General features: G+C 34.7%; 1 protein-coding gene across 16 annotated transcripts in view; it reads right to left on the bottom strand.

The window, feature by feature from the left end:
• Positions 1-370: 370 nt before the first annotated feature.
• BAZ2B (bromodomain adjacent to zinc finger domain 2B) overlaps positions 371-14,435 on the bottom strand; it is a 383,609-nt gene continuing 369,544 nt past the window's right edge. For 12 of the 16 annotated variants that reach the window (XM_068545028.1, XM_068545035.1, XM_068545032.1 and 9 more), the window contains 4 exons: positions 12,597-12,743; positions 4,776-5,038; positions 4,371-4,514; positions 372-1,115 (listed from right to left, as the gene is read on the bottom strand). In XM_068545028.1, coding sequence (XP_068401129.1) covers positions 962-1,115; positions 4,371-4,514; positions 4,776-5,038; positions 12,597-12,743 — 708 coding nt within the window. In that variant the 3' untranslated portion in view covers positions 372-961. Of the gene's footprint in view, positions 1,116-4,370; positions 4,515-4,775; positions 5,039-12,596; positions 12,744-14,435 lie in introns of all 16 variants that reach the window. The other 4 variants (XM_068545036.1, XM_068545038.1, XM_068545043.1 and 1 more) reach the window with 2 other exon arrangements.

Here is a 14,435-nt window from a genome sequence, read left to right as displayed (position 1 = left end):
ACCCTGTTTCAAAGGCAGGCACTACCAAGATCAAGGAGACGCCACAGTGTTGGTAGAGGATAATTACTGTACAAGCTGTATAGCTATAATTACCTTCAGACTAAAATAAAATGCTACAATCCTTCTAAGGCATAAACAATAATGTCTGCAAACAATATATACACATAATACATATTTAAAACAAGACTTAATATAAACAATAAGGAACAGTATATACATGTCAATTTTTCTTCACTGTCTTGAAATACAATTTAACTACACAAGTGATGCAGCAACATGTATATATATATATATATATATAAATATAAATATATATATATATATATATATATAAATGTACTTGTAACTCTACAGTAAAGTTTATTTTTGGTGCTTTTATAGCACATCAGTGTAAACAGTTTAACTTGGCTTTGTTTTATATTTTAAAACATTCCTTGTTGTATTTTCAAGATTTAAAGCAATTTTTCTAGTTCTTCCTTTTCACAGAAAACGAAGATTCTGGATGTGGTTTAATCATAAATAATTCATAAAATTAAATACATTCACTAAAAAATAAACTACAAAGTAAAAAAATGAAAAATAGATATTTATTGAGAGGGAAAGGAGAACCATTTCCCACGTTAGAGCTCTGGTGTTGAATATTCAGTGCGATTTGATATATTTTAATTGCTATTGCACTATAACACCCTTTCCTTTGAAAATTCTTTGGGTGTGCTTCCCTGTTCTACCTAAATTAGCTGATAAATCACACAAACCAATGACCAAGGGCCTTGGTTGTTGTAGGAGTGAAGCCTTTAAAAACGGTATCATTCTTCTGATACTTTTTTTGTGTGTGATACTTATTTTAAGGAAAAAAAAGTCATTATGTATGTGCCTTGCACATGTATGTAAATACAGTTCACATTGCTGGTTCGTTGGTCCTTGTTTAAAAGGAAAAAAAACAAGAGAGATTATTATAACTTCAGCTCACTTTGAAAGTATCTGTCCACTTTTTTTCAAAATACTTCCTCATACTGTGGCCAGCTCTGCCTATATCAGAATCATCTTCATTAAATGTTTCACAGTTGTCAAAAACAAGCCTGACATCTAGAGCAAAAGTTTCAAGGTTTGGATACCTGGAAGAAAACACATGATTACAGGTTGCTTTTGTAGGCTGGTTTTGTTTTGCAAACAAATGAAGGGGTAATAAAAGACAAAATAAAACATAAAACTGAAAGGAAAAAGAAAAAGATTAGGGTAACTGTATTTAAACTGATATAAAACATATTATACCCTCTTATAAATAGGACGTTTAAAAGACTGCACGTGTTCTGGGCATATAGAATTTAAAGACAGGTTAAATGGAAAACAGATTTCTCTTGAAGATCAAGATATATTTCAACAAACTAGCATTTTTCTTACATCCAATTTCCTGTTCGACCTGTATCACAATTCTGTTACAGGACTCATCCTACTTGATTAGTTTATTAACTCTGACCAACTGTATCACTTGCAGTACCCTATTTTTCACACTCAAAAATATTTAGCTACAGTAGAAATAATATAAATGCTTCCCATGCACTATGTACATGACACTTGCCCTGTAGCTTTTACATACATCCCAGGATAGGTCACTCTGTGTTAAACCTTGCCCCTTTCCCATTTCTCTTCTTCTCTCTTCAGATATGCTCTTTTGCTCAAACACTGTCATATGATGATCCAAAACAAGCAAAAAAAAAGCACGTGCTATCTCTTTACTGGAGATAACATTATCAAGAAACTGCCTTTCAATGAGAAGCACTGTGAACTCAGTGCTTTTTTTGGTGGGATAATCCCAGTCCTCTTTCCCTGTAAGAACACAGAGAAGAGAACTGAAAGGTGCATGAATATGCCTAGACTTATTAGTAAGGAGGGAGTGGTGCATTTCAAGCCAAATCAATACATTTTGAAAAAGGGCTTTTGGAAATTCAAATTTAAATTAATTCTAACTTATGACAAATTGAATACTAAAATAATTTACCCATTAGAAATACCTATGAAGCACACACTGATGCTCTGAGATCTGGTAAAAGTGGAATTATTTCTTTGATGAAATACCTTGTACAGTCTTTTCACTCCTTTCTTCTAATATGTGCAATAATAAAAAAAGAAAATTTCTTTATCTGTAATGAGCTCACAGAATTGTCAGCCCTATGTAACCTCACCCATTTTCCTTTTCTTCTGGGAATTATTATTTTTTAAATTAAGGTGAAATTCACATAACATCATACTAACCATTTAAGGTAGATAATTAAGGCATTTAGCACACTCACAACATTGCATTACGTAGTTCCAAAACACTGTCATTACCCCAAAGGGAAACTCTATCCATCAAGCATTTACTCTCTATTCCTTCCTATCCCCAGCCCGTGGCAACCATCAACCTGTCTTTTGGTCTCTATACATTTACCTATTCTGGACATTTCACATAAATGCAATCATATAACATGTGTGGGAATAATTTTTATAAAATATTTTAAAGTTGCCTTGAGAAATATTTATCTCTTTAGACTGTTCCTGACTACAAGAAAAGGTTAATGATTAGCGCTAGGGAGACAAATCCAGGAGAGAATTTTAGGCGAGATTCTAGATGAAGTAAGTACGACAGAAGGAAGGGGCAGCTGATGGAACCCAGAAAGATTCATTAAAGGAGGCACTTCCTCCCCTCTGTTCTCTAAGTTTCTAGTTTAAAATTTGAAATACTGTTTGTGAGTTTGGGTCCCAGCTCATTAATTTGGGTTTAATGAGATAAGTCGAAGTTAGAGGAGTCTGAATTCTCTGAATTCTGTCTCCCACACCTGGCATCACAAACGGGATTATAAAGAACTGCCTCTCTCTGCTTGCTTCTGCTGTGACCTCCTCCATTTACCGGCGCTCATTCTCAAAAGGGAGCTTAGATTTTGCAGATCTTCTGGTAATTCTGTGTTAATGTGCAAGCCTATTTATTTTGAGGTTTAGGTTCATCCTCTATCCAGGAACTGGAGAATTATGGAAGTTAAAGCCAGGAACTGAACACTGGGAAGGTTTTCCTGCCTAAGTCTCTGTCTTCGTCATGCTGATGGTAAAGTCCATTGCTACCCCTGCCACCAAGTTCTGAATATTTTGATAGAAAAAGCAAAAGAACCAGTTCATATATAGACAGAAGTTTTTGCTATTTGGATCATATAAGAACCAATAGTTTTAATGTTTTCGGAATTTAGGCAAGGCAGGTCCCTTTCAAAATTGAAAAATAGTAAAATGGAACAGACATAATTCTTTAAAAGACTGACAGTTCAGCCTCCAGAGAAACTAGTCATTTGGTCAGTCTTGTAAAACATCTGATACATGTAAGACAGACACTGATCTTTATGAGTTAAGTTCTACTCAACTCTTCTAAACTGAGTTTAAATCACAGATTACAGTGATTTTCACCAAAAGAATATCTAGGAAAAACATAATAATAATAACAATAATAATGTAATTAAATATATTTTATAGTTTTTTTTTAATGTAAACTTCCTTCTTTCTCTTTATTTATGACTTTGCTTGAAGTGATGCACATGGGCTACACTAAGGTAAACTGGTATGCAGGAATAAAGGGTGCAGGGAGAATGGAGAAGGGAGATGCACAGCTCCTGGCCATTAACACATGGAATGCTTTTGTGTGGGCTTGTTTTGTAAGAGAACAGCCTTATTCTTGTGGCTCCAAAACGTCTAGAACCAGTGTCCAATGTCCAGAACCAACTAAATGCCAACATCTAACAGCTGCTACTTACTCTGGCAAGAAGTCTGAGGCAATCTAACAAAGATCATTAACTGTGGCCAGAAGTCATTTTGCTCTTTGGATAGGATCACAAAGAGAATAGGGTAGAGAGGAGCAAATAATAATTTTCCTCCACATTTAATAAACACATTTTTAGTATTCTCCAACAACTCACAATAAAGCTTTTAATAGTTAAAATTTCCAGTGATCTTCTATCTCTACATTGTAATAATCTGAAAATATTACAGAGTCAATTTTTATTAAATCCACATGAGACAGTGTCAATATTCCACTGATGTAAAATACAAGCTCTAGCTTACATGTAATTTACTTTGGGAGGCTTTCTTGATACTCTTCCTTACCTTCCAGGCTGAGTTTGGTGCCCTTCCAATGTCAAAATGCTTTATCACACTGCTTTTTAATTATTTAAATAATTTTAATTGATTTGTCTTACATACTATACTCCCCTGACCAAGCGCGCACACACACACACACCCCTCTCCAAAGGCAGAGCCTATGTCTTTGCTGTTAATGTATTTTTGGCTCACTAGAAAAGTACCCAGCATATACCAAGCATTCAATAAATATTGAACTGAAATGATTTACTTACTGTCCACTACTTAATTTCTCTCTAATTGTGGAAAAATCCATAGGCTTCTTAATAACTTTCTTATAACCAGGAACAAGTTTCAAGTTTACAGGAAGTAGAAAAGGCCATGCATCCTCATGAGTTTCCATTTCAGTAAGGATCATACTAAAGAAAACAATGTCTGAAATCAGTATCTATGCTTTAGAAATATCTATTTTTCTTAAAAATTTACCTTTCATAATCTTTCAAGTAAAAAATGCAAATTAATTTATTTAAAAAGATAAAAGAATATATTTACTTATACTATAGACTTTCATTTCCTACTTACACAAATTGTCAAAAAGTTGCCTTTAGTATGGTAGAAGATTTCTAAGCAAGTAAGAGAGGAAGTTGTAAATATACAGTACATGAAAACTGAAATAATACCTGCAAAGAGCTAGGTCCTTGGAGTCATCTCTTTTAGGTTTCTTAACAGAAGTAAAACTTTCTTGTTTTGACAAATTAATAGAAGTGTTTTCCTCCATTTTTCTTTTTTTCAGGTCTTTGATTCCTCTTTTTAATGAACTACTTGTAGATGCAGAGTCTTCATCTTCAGTATCCCCTGTTAAAGTTACTTTCTTGCCTTTTTTTGACTCAGTCTTTTTTCCTTTGACATGAAGTTTTTTGATTTTTAGAGTTTGACCACTTGCCTTTAATTTAAAAAAAAAAAAGGAAATGAGGTATAAGAAAAATAACTGTCTACAGGCCTTTTATTATTTTAAATTAGGAAAGCCTGACAGGGCCAACAAAAAGAATATTATCTCTGATCTCGAAGGTTGATCATTTTATTATTTTTAAGAGAGATCTATGAATTTGTTCTCCCATAATATGAGGCAAAAATCTAATAAAGCATGAAAAATTTATTTTGGGAATTCTTACAATCTGAAGATGTTGATGTCGTGGTAATCCATCTTCGGAACTATAGAACTTATCAGCAGTATTTCTTTAATCTAGGTCAGTGGACCCCAACCTTTTTGGCACCAGGGACCGGTTTCACGTAAGAAAAATTTTTCCATGGACAAGGGGACGGTTGAGGCGGTAATGCGAGCAATGGGGAGGATTGGGGAGCGGCAGATGAAGCTTTGCTCGCTCCCCCTGCCACTCACCTCCTGCTGTGCGGCCTGGTTCCTAACAGGCCACCGACCGGTAAGGGGTCTGAGGCCTGGGGGTCGGGGACCCCTGGTCTAGGTCACTAACTGAATGAGTTTAAAGACACAAAGGTACTATCTTTCGGAGCACAGTATAATGAAGAACAAAGGTTGAATATAAACAAAAATATAGATCTTATTAATAAGAAAGTTGAAGAGATAATTAAAAAGCTAGGCCCAAACAAGGAAAATAGCTCATGAAGTGTCAAATAGAGAAAAAGTCCTTTGTAAATGATCAGACCTACTGGAAATTGATATTTCTTTCTAGATAAAGAAAAAAAGCATTTTCTATAAGAATAGAGTTCCACAAACTTGTGGTTACCAGGTGTGAACAAAGCAGAGGTGAAGGAAGAGGGAAAAAATGTCTGTTTCTGAGGAAAACAATAAAGAAATAGTATAAAAGAGATTATATTTGGAATCAAAGAACATGATTTCCAGCTATGGCTCTGTCAGTAACTAGCTATGGAACTTTGTACAAAAATATCTGTGAGTCCCTGTTTTCTCACCTGTAAAATAAGAAAGATAAGCCACACAATTGGTACGGTCATCCTAGCTCTAAAATTACACGGGGGAAAAAACAAAAAAACAAAAAACTTCAAAAAAACTCAACATGGCCTTACGCAATCTAACTACAATGTACAGGCAGCACACTGATGTAACAATAGCTGCCCACCACGCCCCTCAACCTAGAAATAGCGAAATAAATCTGTATTTTTCAGATTTTACAATATTACAGTAAATATAGTAGATCATAGAAGAATATCAGTGCAAAGACCCCGTAATGTATGGTTTTTGTTTGAATTTTCCAGAACAGTGTTTATCCTCTTTTAGCAAATTATTTCCTCTCTTACCCAGACTATTAAGAAATCTTAGACTTAAGACTTAGGGTCAGATATCAATCAGCTGTAATTTAAAGTTGGATGTATCCTTGAAATGAATTTGGCTGAAAAACGTTTCTCTGGAGTATTTCATACTAATTTCTTTGAGGATTTCAGGACCTCTTCTAGCATTATTTTTTAAAATTGCTTTTAATCAAGCAATTAAAATTATTTATTTCTCTATTGGCAGGTTAAAAGTATAGTTAAAGAGATATTTTAATTGACTAAAATAATAAGACAAACCATAAATCTAACACCTTCCCCATACCATATGAAAGAATCACTACCCCTTGAAACTAACTGGAATAATTAAAATGTTTTACTAAGTCTCTTCTCCATTTAGTTTATTAATTTTTATTCACTAAAATCTGATTATTTTGAGTTTTTATATTACACTGAGATTTTAGCACTCTGAAATCATAAAAAAGAGAAAGAGAATGCTTAATTCATGAGGAAAAGGTCTATTTAATGAAGATTAAATTAAGTTAGATTGAGTAATTGTGTTACTTAAAAAGAACAAAATTTCATGAATAACGGGTCAAAATTTCTAGTTCCCATTTGAACTAAAATACTATTGGGTTGGCCAAAAAGTTCATGCGGGTTTTTCCATAAGATGTTACAGGATCCCAATACTTGGGATCGTATTCTAACAAATTAATACTCATAGTAAGAAAACATGAAATTTAAATCCACAGAAATAAAAACTTTTGTGATGTTTTAAAAAGACAATGAAGATTCTCTCTTTCTGTGATAAATGATGTTTATCAGCTTACCTCATTAGATCATGCACATACACTTTTAAAAGCAAGCTTTTACACAGTTGCTCTGTTACTGATGACTTTGTTCTTGGACAGAGAAGCCTCCCTTCCCCACCCTTTCTATCTTATTAGAGCCCAAATCCAAAGAGGAACTTCAGGATATCTTAAACCGAACCTATCAGATTACACATACAAGGGCTCATTTCTGTGATGTTTGTATATCTATATATCAGAAGTTGCAAACTGGTGGCTCAGAGGCTGTAAACAGCCCACAGAATGTGTTGTTGTTTGGCTCATAATGCTTGCAAAAATCCTGAATTTGTTGCCAACATTTAACATTTGGGAGGGCATGCATAAAAATCCATAATCTTGAAATACTGGTAGATCCTGGAACGCTGGGCCCACATGTCTACATGATGGCTGGAGTTGAGCAATGTCTGTCACATATAAATGGGGCCATGGCTTGACTTTCCTGTTTGCTACAGTCCCAACTCTTTTGTGTTATTTGGCTTTTGTAGGCACTGGAATTTAAAATTTCTTGTGTGTGTGTGTGTGTGTGTGTGTGTATGAGTGTGTATAAATATGTATATATACACACATGCCAAGTTTTTTGATTCTGTGATCCTGAGGGAAAGTATATATATATTTATCTTTAATATATATACATAGTGTATGTATATATATTGGCATGAAAACACACATATACACAGAATAAAAACAGTCACAATGACGTATGCAGAAATAGCTATTTGAGAGCAAGATGTATAATATAAATATTTGTAAATAACTGAATTACTGGAAAGATATTTTTAAAACCTTAACTTTAAAAATCTTTACCAAAATCCAATGTTTATAAGATTTTTTATTGCTGTAAGAAACATAACACCTAATCCACCACATTTAAAAAACAAGAGAGCAGAGGCTTAGAAAGCTGCATTTACATCGAAGGGTTTAGATGAGATCATACACCTCACATCTTCTACTCCACTCCTGAAATGATAGATAGCCAGCATTCAAATTTACAGGAAACAAAACCTCCTATAGCCTACCAGATGATACCCTCAAGAATTAAAACACTGATTTGTGGGCTTCCCTGGTGGCGCAGTGGTTGAGAATCTGCCTGCTAATGCAGGGGGCACGGGTTCGAGCCCTGGTCTGGGAAGATCCCACATGCCGCGGAGCAACCGGGTCCGTGAGCCACAACTACTGAGCCTGCGCGTCTGGAGCCTGTGCTCCACAACAAGAGAGGCCACGATAGTGAGAGGCCCGCGCACCGTGATGAAGAGTGGCCCCCGCTTGCCGCAACTAGAGAAAGCCCTAGCACAGAAACGAAGACCCAACATAGCAATCAATCAATCAATCAATTAAAAAAAAAAAAAAGACTCATTTCCTCCTCTTCCCCTTTAAAGAAACAAAAACAAAAACAAAACACTGATTTGTTAGTAATTCATAAAGTATTAGAGACACTTTCTATAACTTGACATTTATGAAGTTAAAAGATAAGTTATGTACCACCAGTGAAGATTATTATTAAACTACATTTAACTATATATAACAAAAATGATCAAGTAATGAGAAATAAAAAAGCAATTATTAGTGAATATGGTGCCATGTGAGACCTCTGCTATTTTGTAAAATATAGCCGAAAATATAATAAGGTATTAATATAAATATATCACAAAAAATAAATATATCACAGAATTTTAAAGTCATGAAAACCTTCAAACACACAACCATATTTGATCCTTACAAATCCCCGCAAAGCAGATACGATTCCATTTTACAGATATAACTTTGAAGCTAAGAAAGCACTCCATATTTATAGATCTGGGAGGTGAGAAAAACCAGCAAAGGGGACTGAAAAGGAGCAAAAGCAAGAAGAAAATCAGGTGAGTATGGTATCCTAGAAGACAAGTGAAAACAGGATTTCAAGGAGGAGGGGAAGTTCCATTCTATCAAATGTAAGTGATGGGTTAGATGAGATCTAAGCACTGATCACTAGACCGAGCAATGTGGAAGTCATTTGTGGGCATCGTAAGAGAAATTTTGGAGAAGCTGTGGAGATGAAAATATTACTGGAGTGAGTTTAAGAGTGAATCAGAGGAGAGAAATCAGAAAGAACCAGAACAGAAAACTTTCCAGTAAAGGGAAGGGGAGAAATGGGGGAAGTGGACCAAGGAAGAAGTGAGGCCAAAAGAGGGTTTTTGTTTAGTTTTTGTAAGATGGGAGAAATAGTAGCATGTTAGTAGGCTGATGAGAAAGAACCCAGTGTAGAAGGAAAAATTGATGATGCAGGAGAAGACAGAACTGCTGGAGCCATTCTCCTAAGGAGGTGAGAGGGGATGGGATCTGAAGCACAAGTGGGGTTACTGGCTTAGTTAGGGGCACACAAGCAGTTCATGGCAACAGGAGGGAAGGTAGAGTATGAGAGCCCAGATATAGGAAGGATGGTAGGTGTGCTGGTGGATGCTTGTGATATTTTCTTCTGATGGCTTCCATTATCATAGTGAAATGGGAGTAAGGTCATCAGCTGAGAATGAGGACGGAGGAGACAGTAAATTATCAGGCACCACTAAAGGCCCTCTTAGCCTTAAATTTAAAGGGCTGGGTGTTTTCTCCAGCCACATTCAAGATACCTTTGTATCTGAATATACAGGTGCTGGAGAAGTCAGAGAGTCGGATTAACCAGAATGACGGTTTTACCAAGTGAGAGAGAGGCACAGGAGCTAAAGGTGGATGCAGTGATTGTAGGAGGAAAGAGAGGACATGAATGGGGAGAGGGACAGTGAAGAGGTCTTAGGATAAATGAATTGAAGGTCCTGATGAGATCAAAGAATTATTGGAGTTGGCGCGCTAGAGGGAGTGAACAGGAAAGAAAGGAGGCAGTGGAGAGATGGATGCTTGAAACTGAGTTTATGACGTGGTGGTAGTTACTGGTAGTAACTACGTCAAGAGATTAAACATGGAAGAGAGTGTCTGAGATAGGGAAAACCTAACGAAGAGTCTGGCCCTCAATACATTCTAACCCTTTCACACTTCTTACTCCTTACTTTATAACTCTAAAACCCATTTCTTTCTACTTTATCATAGTGCTACTCTTTAGTCAATTAGTATTAGAATTCACCGGTTTCCAATTTATATGTGACTGGAAAGTGACTTAAAATACATATGCTTATTACCATATGACCTAGCAATTCTACTCTTACGTATATAACAGAAAAATTGAAAACATATATTCATACAAAAACTTGGGTATGACTGACTGTTCATAGCAGCATTATTCATAAAAGCCAAAATGTAGAAACAACCCAAATGTCCATCAGCTGAACAGATAAAATGTAGTCTGTCCATATAATGAAATATCATTTGACTTTAAAGATGAAGTGCTAGAACACAGATGAACCTTGAAAATATTGTGCTAAGTGAAAGAAAAAGGCCACATATTTTATGATTGGATGTATGTGTAATGACAAGAATAGGCAAACCCACAGAGATAGAAAATAGATTAATGTTTGCCAAAGGCTGAGAAGAGAAGGGGAATGGGGAGTGAATGATAATGCGTACAAGCATACTTTTTGGGGATCGTGAAGATGTTCTGGAATTTGATAGTGGTGATGGTTGTACAACTGTGTGAATATATTAAAAACCACTGAATTGCACACTTTAAAATGAATTCTACAGTATACGAATTATATCGCAAAAAAAAAAATCCCCATAAAACTCTTCATTTTGATCTGGCAATTAAAAAGTTTTAAGTAATGCTATTACTTAAAAAAATACTAAAATTTATACGGAGCCACAAAAGACCCAGAACTGCCAAAGTAATCCTTAGGAAAAAGAACAAAGCTGGAGGCATAACCCTTCCAAACTTCAGACACTACTACAAAGCTACAGTAATCAAAACAGTGTGGTATTGGGGCAGAAACAGACATATAGATCAATGAAACAGAATAGAGAACCCAGAAATAAACCCGCACACCTACAGTCAATTAATCTACAACAAAAGTGGTAATAGACAATGGAGAAAAAACAGTCTCTTCAGCAAGTGGTGTTGGAAAAGCTGGACTGCTAAATCAATGAAATTAGAACACTCCCTCACACCCTCACACCATATATAAAAATAAACTCAGAATAGTTTAAAGACCTAAACATAAGACATAAAAGTCCTAGAAGAGAACACAGGCAAAACATTCTTGGACATAAATTGTAGCAATATTTTCTTAGATCACTTTTCCAAGGCAAAAGAATTAAAAGCAAAAATAAATGGGACCTAATCAAACTTAAAAGCTTTTCCACAGCAAAGGAAACCAACAAAACAAAAAGACAACCTACCAGACTGGGAGAAAATATTTGCAAATGATGCAACTGACCACGGGTTAATAACCAAAATACACAAACAGCTCATACAACTCAATATCAAAAACACAAACAACCCAATCGAAAAATGGGCGGAAGACCTAAATAGGTATTTCTCTAAATAAGATATACAGCTGGCCAACAGGCACGTGAAAAGATGCTCAGCGTTAAGCGTTACTAAGTATTAGAGAAATGTACATCAAAACCACAATGAGGTACCATCTCACACCAGTCAGACTGGCTATCATCAAAAAGTCTACAAATAATAACTGCTGGAGAGGGTGTGGAGAAAATGGAACCCTAGCACACTGTTGGTGGGAATGTAAATTGGTGCAGCCAGTAAGGAAAACAGTATGAAGGTTCCTTAAAAAATTAAAAATAGAGCTGCCATATGATCCAGGAATCCCACTCCCGGGCATATACCTAGAAAAGATGAAAACTCTTATTTAATTTGAAAAGATACATGCACCCTAATGTTCATAACAGCCCTATTTACAATTGCCAAGACATGGAAACAACCCAAGTACCCATCAACAGACAATTGGTTTAAGAAGATGTGGTACACATATACAATGGACTATTACTCAGCCATAAAAAAGAATGAAATATTGTCATTTGCAACAACATGGATGGACCCAGAGATTATCATACTAAGTGAAGTAAGTTAGACAGAGAAAAACAAATATCATATCACTTACACGTGGAATCTAAAAAATAATACAAATGCATCTATATACAAAACAGAAACAGACTCACAGACCTAGAAAACAAGCTTATGGTTACCAAAGGGGAAAGGTGGTGGGGCGGGGGGGGTGGGGGGGGGGGTGGGGAGGATAAATTAGGAGTATGGGACTCACAGATACAAACTACTACACATAAAATAGATAAGCAACAAGGATTTACTGTAGAGCACAGGGAACTCTATTCAAAATCTTGTAATAACCTATAATGGAAAAGAATCTGAAAAAAAAAATATAACTGAATCACTCTGCTGTATACCCGAAACTAACACAATATTGTAAATCAACTATACTTCAATAAAAAAATTTAGTTTTAGATCAGTCTTACCTTAGCAATGCAAGCTGGACAAAACCAGTCCCCATCTGGTATAGTTGTAATCTTGGGTCTATGGCAGTATGTATGACAGCCTTTGTCACAGCCATCGCAAAGGAGAAGCAGTTCTTCATTATCTCCCTTTCGACAGATCTGGCAGTACTATAATACATGGAAAATCATTTAAAATTAACACTCGGCTACGAATAATAGTTTTTGGGATATTAAACACACCATTAATTCCTAATTTATATTAGTAATGAACATTCCGCTTGCTAACAAATATACAGTAGCCATACACATCTATGTATCTCTCGTTACACAGATATGGACCACATGATGGGGTGAGCAGTTCAGTTGGGGTAAATGCACATTTCAGGTACACTGCAAAAAACAAAGCTAGAGGTTGAATGCCTGCACACACTTCAGAAGCATGTACACATTAGCATATGAAATAATTAACATGACATTAGAGCACATAAAGCAATGAATAGCTTTAATACGTGGTGTTTTAATTTTTTAATATATTTCATCGTTTGCTTATCTTAGCATCCTCATGATATCCTGAGAAAGAAATAAGTAAGAGTTAGAGTAATTTTTAAGATCAAAATTAGGAACTTGCATTAGCAACAGAATTATAAATAATAATAATAAGATGTCACTGTATTTTGACTATGTCCAAATCAGGAAACTTTGGAAATCAACCCAAATCAAACATGTGTCACAAATGTAGAAAATGGATCCTACAAAATGATTTCTAAGGGAAAAAGAAATTGATACAATATATTAAATAAAAGAATTTAGAAGTTATAGTTTATTTTCTAGGACTAAAAATAAAATTGTTTCTTCTCTGTTGAAAAACTTCTAATACCATTAAGAACTTTAAAATCTATAAAGAGATTTTTTTTTTCCCCATGCACACGTATTCTGTATAACAAGTTTCACAGAGGGAAGGAAGGAAGATTAGACAGGTAAAAACTTTAAAGATGGCTTTAAAAAATGGTAGGTACTAACGTTATATTTTGACATTTAGTTTTTATTTCAGTCACAGTAGACAACGTCCTGTAATCAATATTCAAAAAAATGAAAACATTATTAATATTGTACATCAACTATATTTCAATTAAAAATAGTTAAAACATTTAAATTATAAATCATTTGTACTAATTTTAAGTTATGTATTTATATACTCTTAAAAACAAAATCGCTTAATTGTTCAAACTTAATTTGTTTAATTTCAATAAAACATTAAATCTTAATCTGGGAATGTCTAAAATCGTCTTTCATAACTCAGTACGTACACCAATGATAGCTTAAGAATCTTATCAAAACAGCAGATACATGCTATTCACCTTAACAAATATCTATCAAATATATGTAATATACATGTAATACTAAAACTGGCATGTGTACTAAGAGCAAAAGCAGTAGAGTTTAATATCCCAACAGTATTTATTTTATGACCTTTCCTGATAACCACATCACTAAATACCTTAATATGGTGTTATTTCTCCAAATTTGAGTTATTTCTTTAAAACTTCTATTATTAAAATACTCATTGAGAAATAACATCTCGAAGGTTATATTTCATTCCTTATAACAATAAAATTTAAAAATCAGATTCATGAACATTAAGTAAATACTCATTGTTTTCTACAATAGCTAAAAATACTATGAAGCCTGTCTTACATCTCACATTTATGATTTAAAAATAAAATTATTTTCTGATACTTATTAAGAAAGGGTGGCAGGTATCAAGTTCATAACATTTTTGAAAATCCACAGTAATAGCTCACAATATGTTAGAGCAAACGTAGTCATATTTGGTTTTAACTCCTTTGCTACCACACTAAA

The sequence above is a fragment of the Eschrichtius robustus genome, chromosome 5, assembly GCF_028021215.1.
Source record: "Eschrichtius robustus isolate mEscRob2 chromosome 5, mEscRob2.pri, whole genome shotgun sequence".
Taxonomy (NCBI): Eukaryota; Metazoa; Chordata; class Mammalia; order Artiodactyla; family Eschrichtiidae; genus Eschrichtius; species Eschrichtius robustus.
This window is presented reverse-complemented; position numbering and strand designations above follow the sequence as displayed.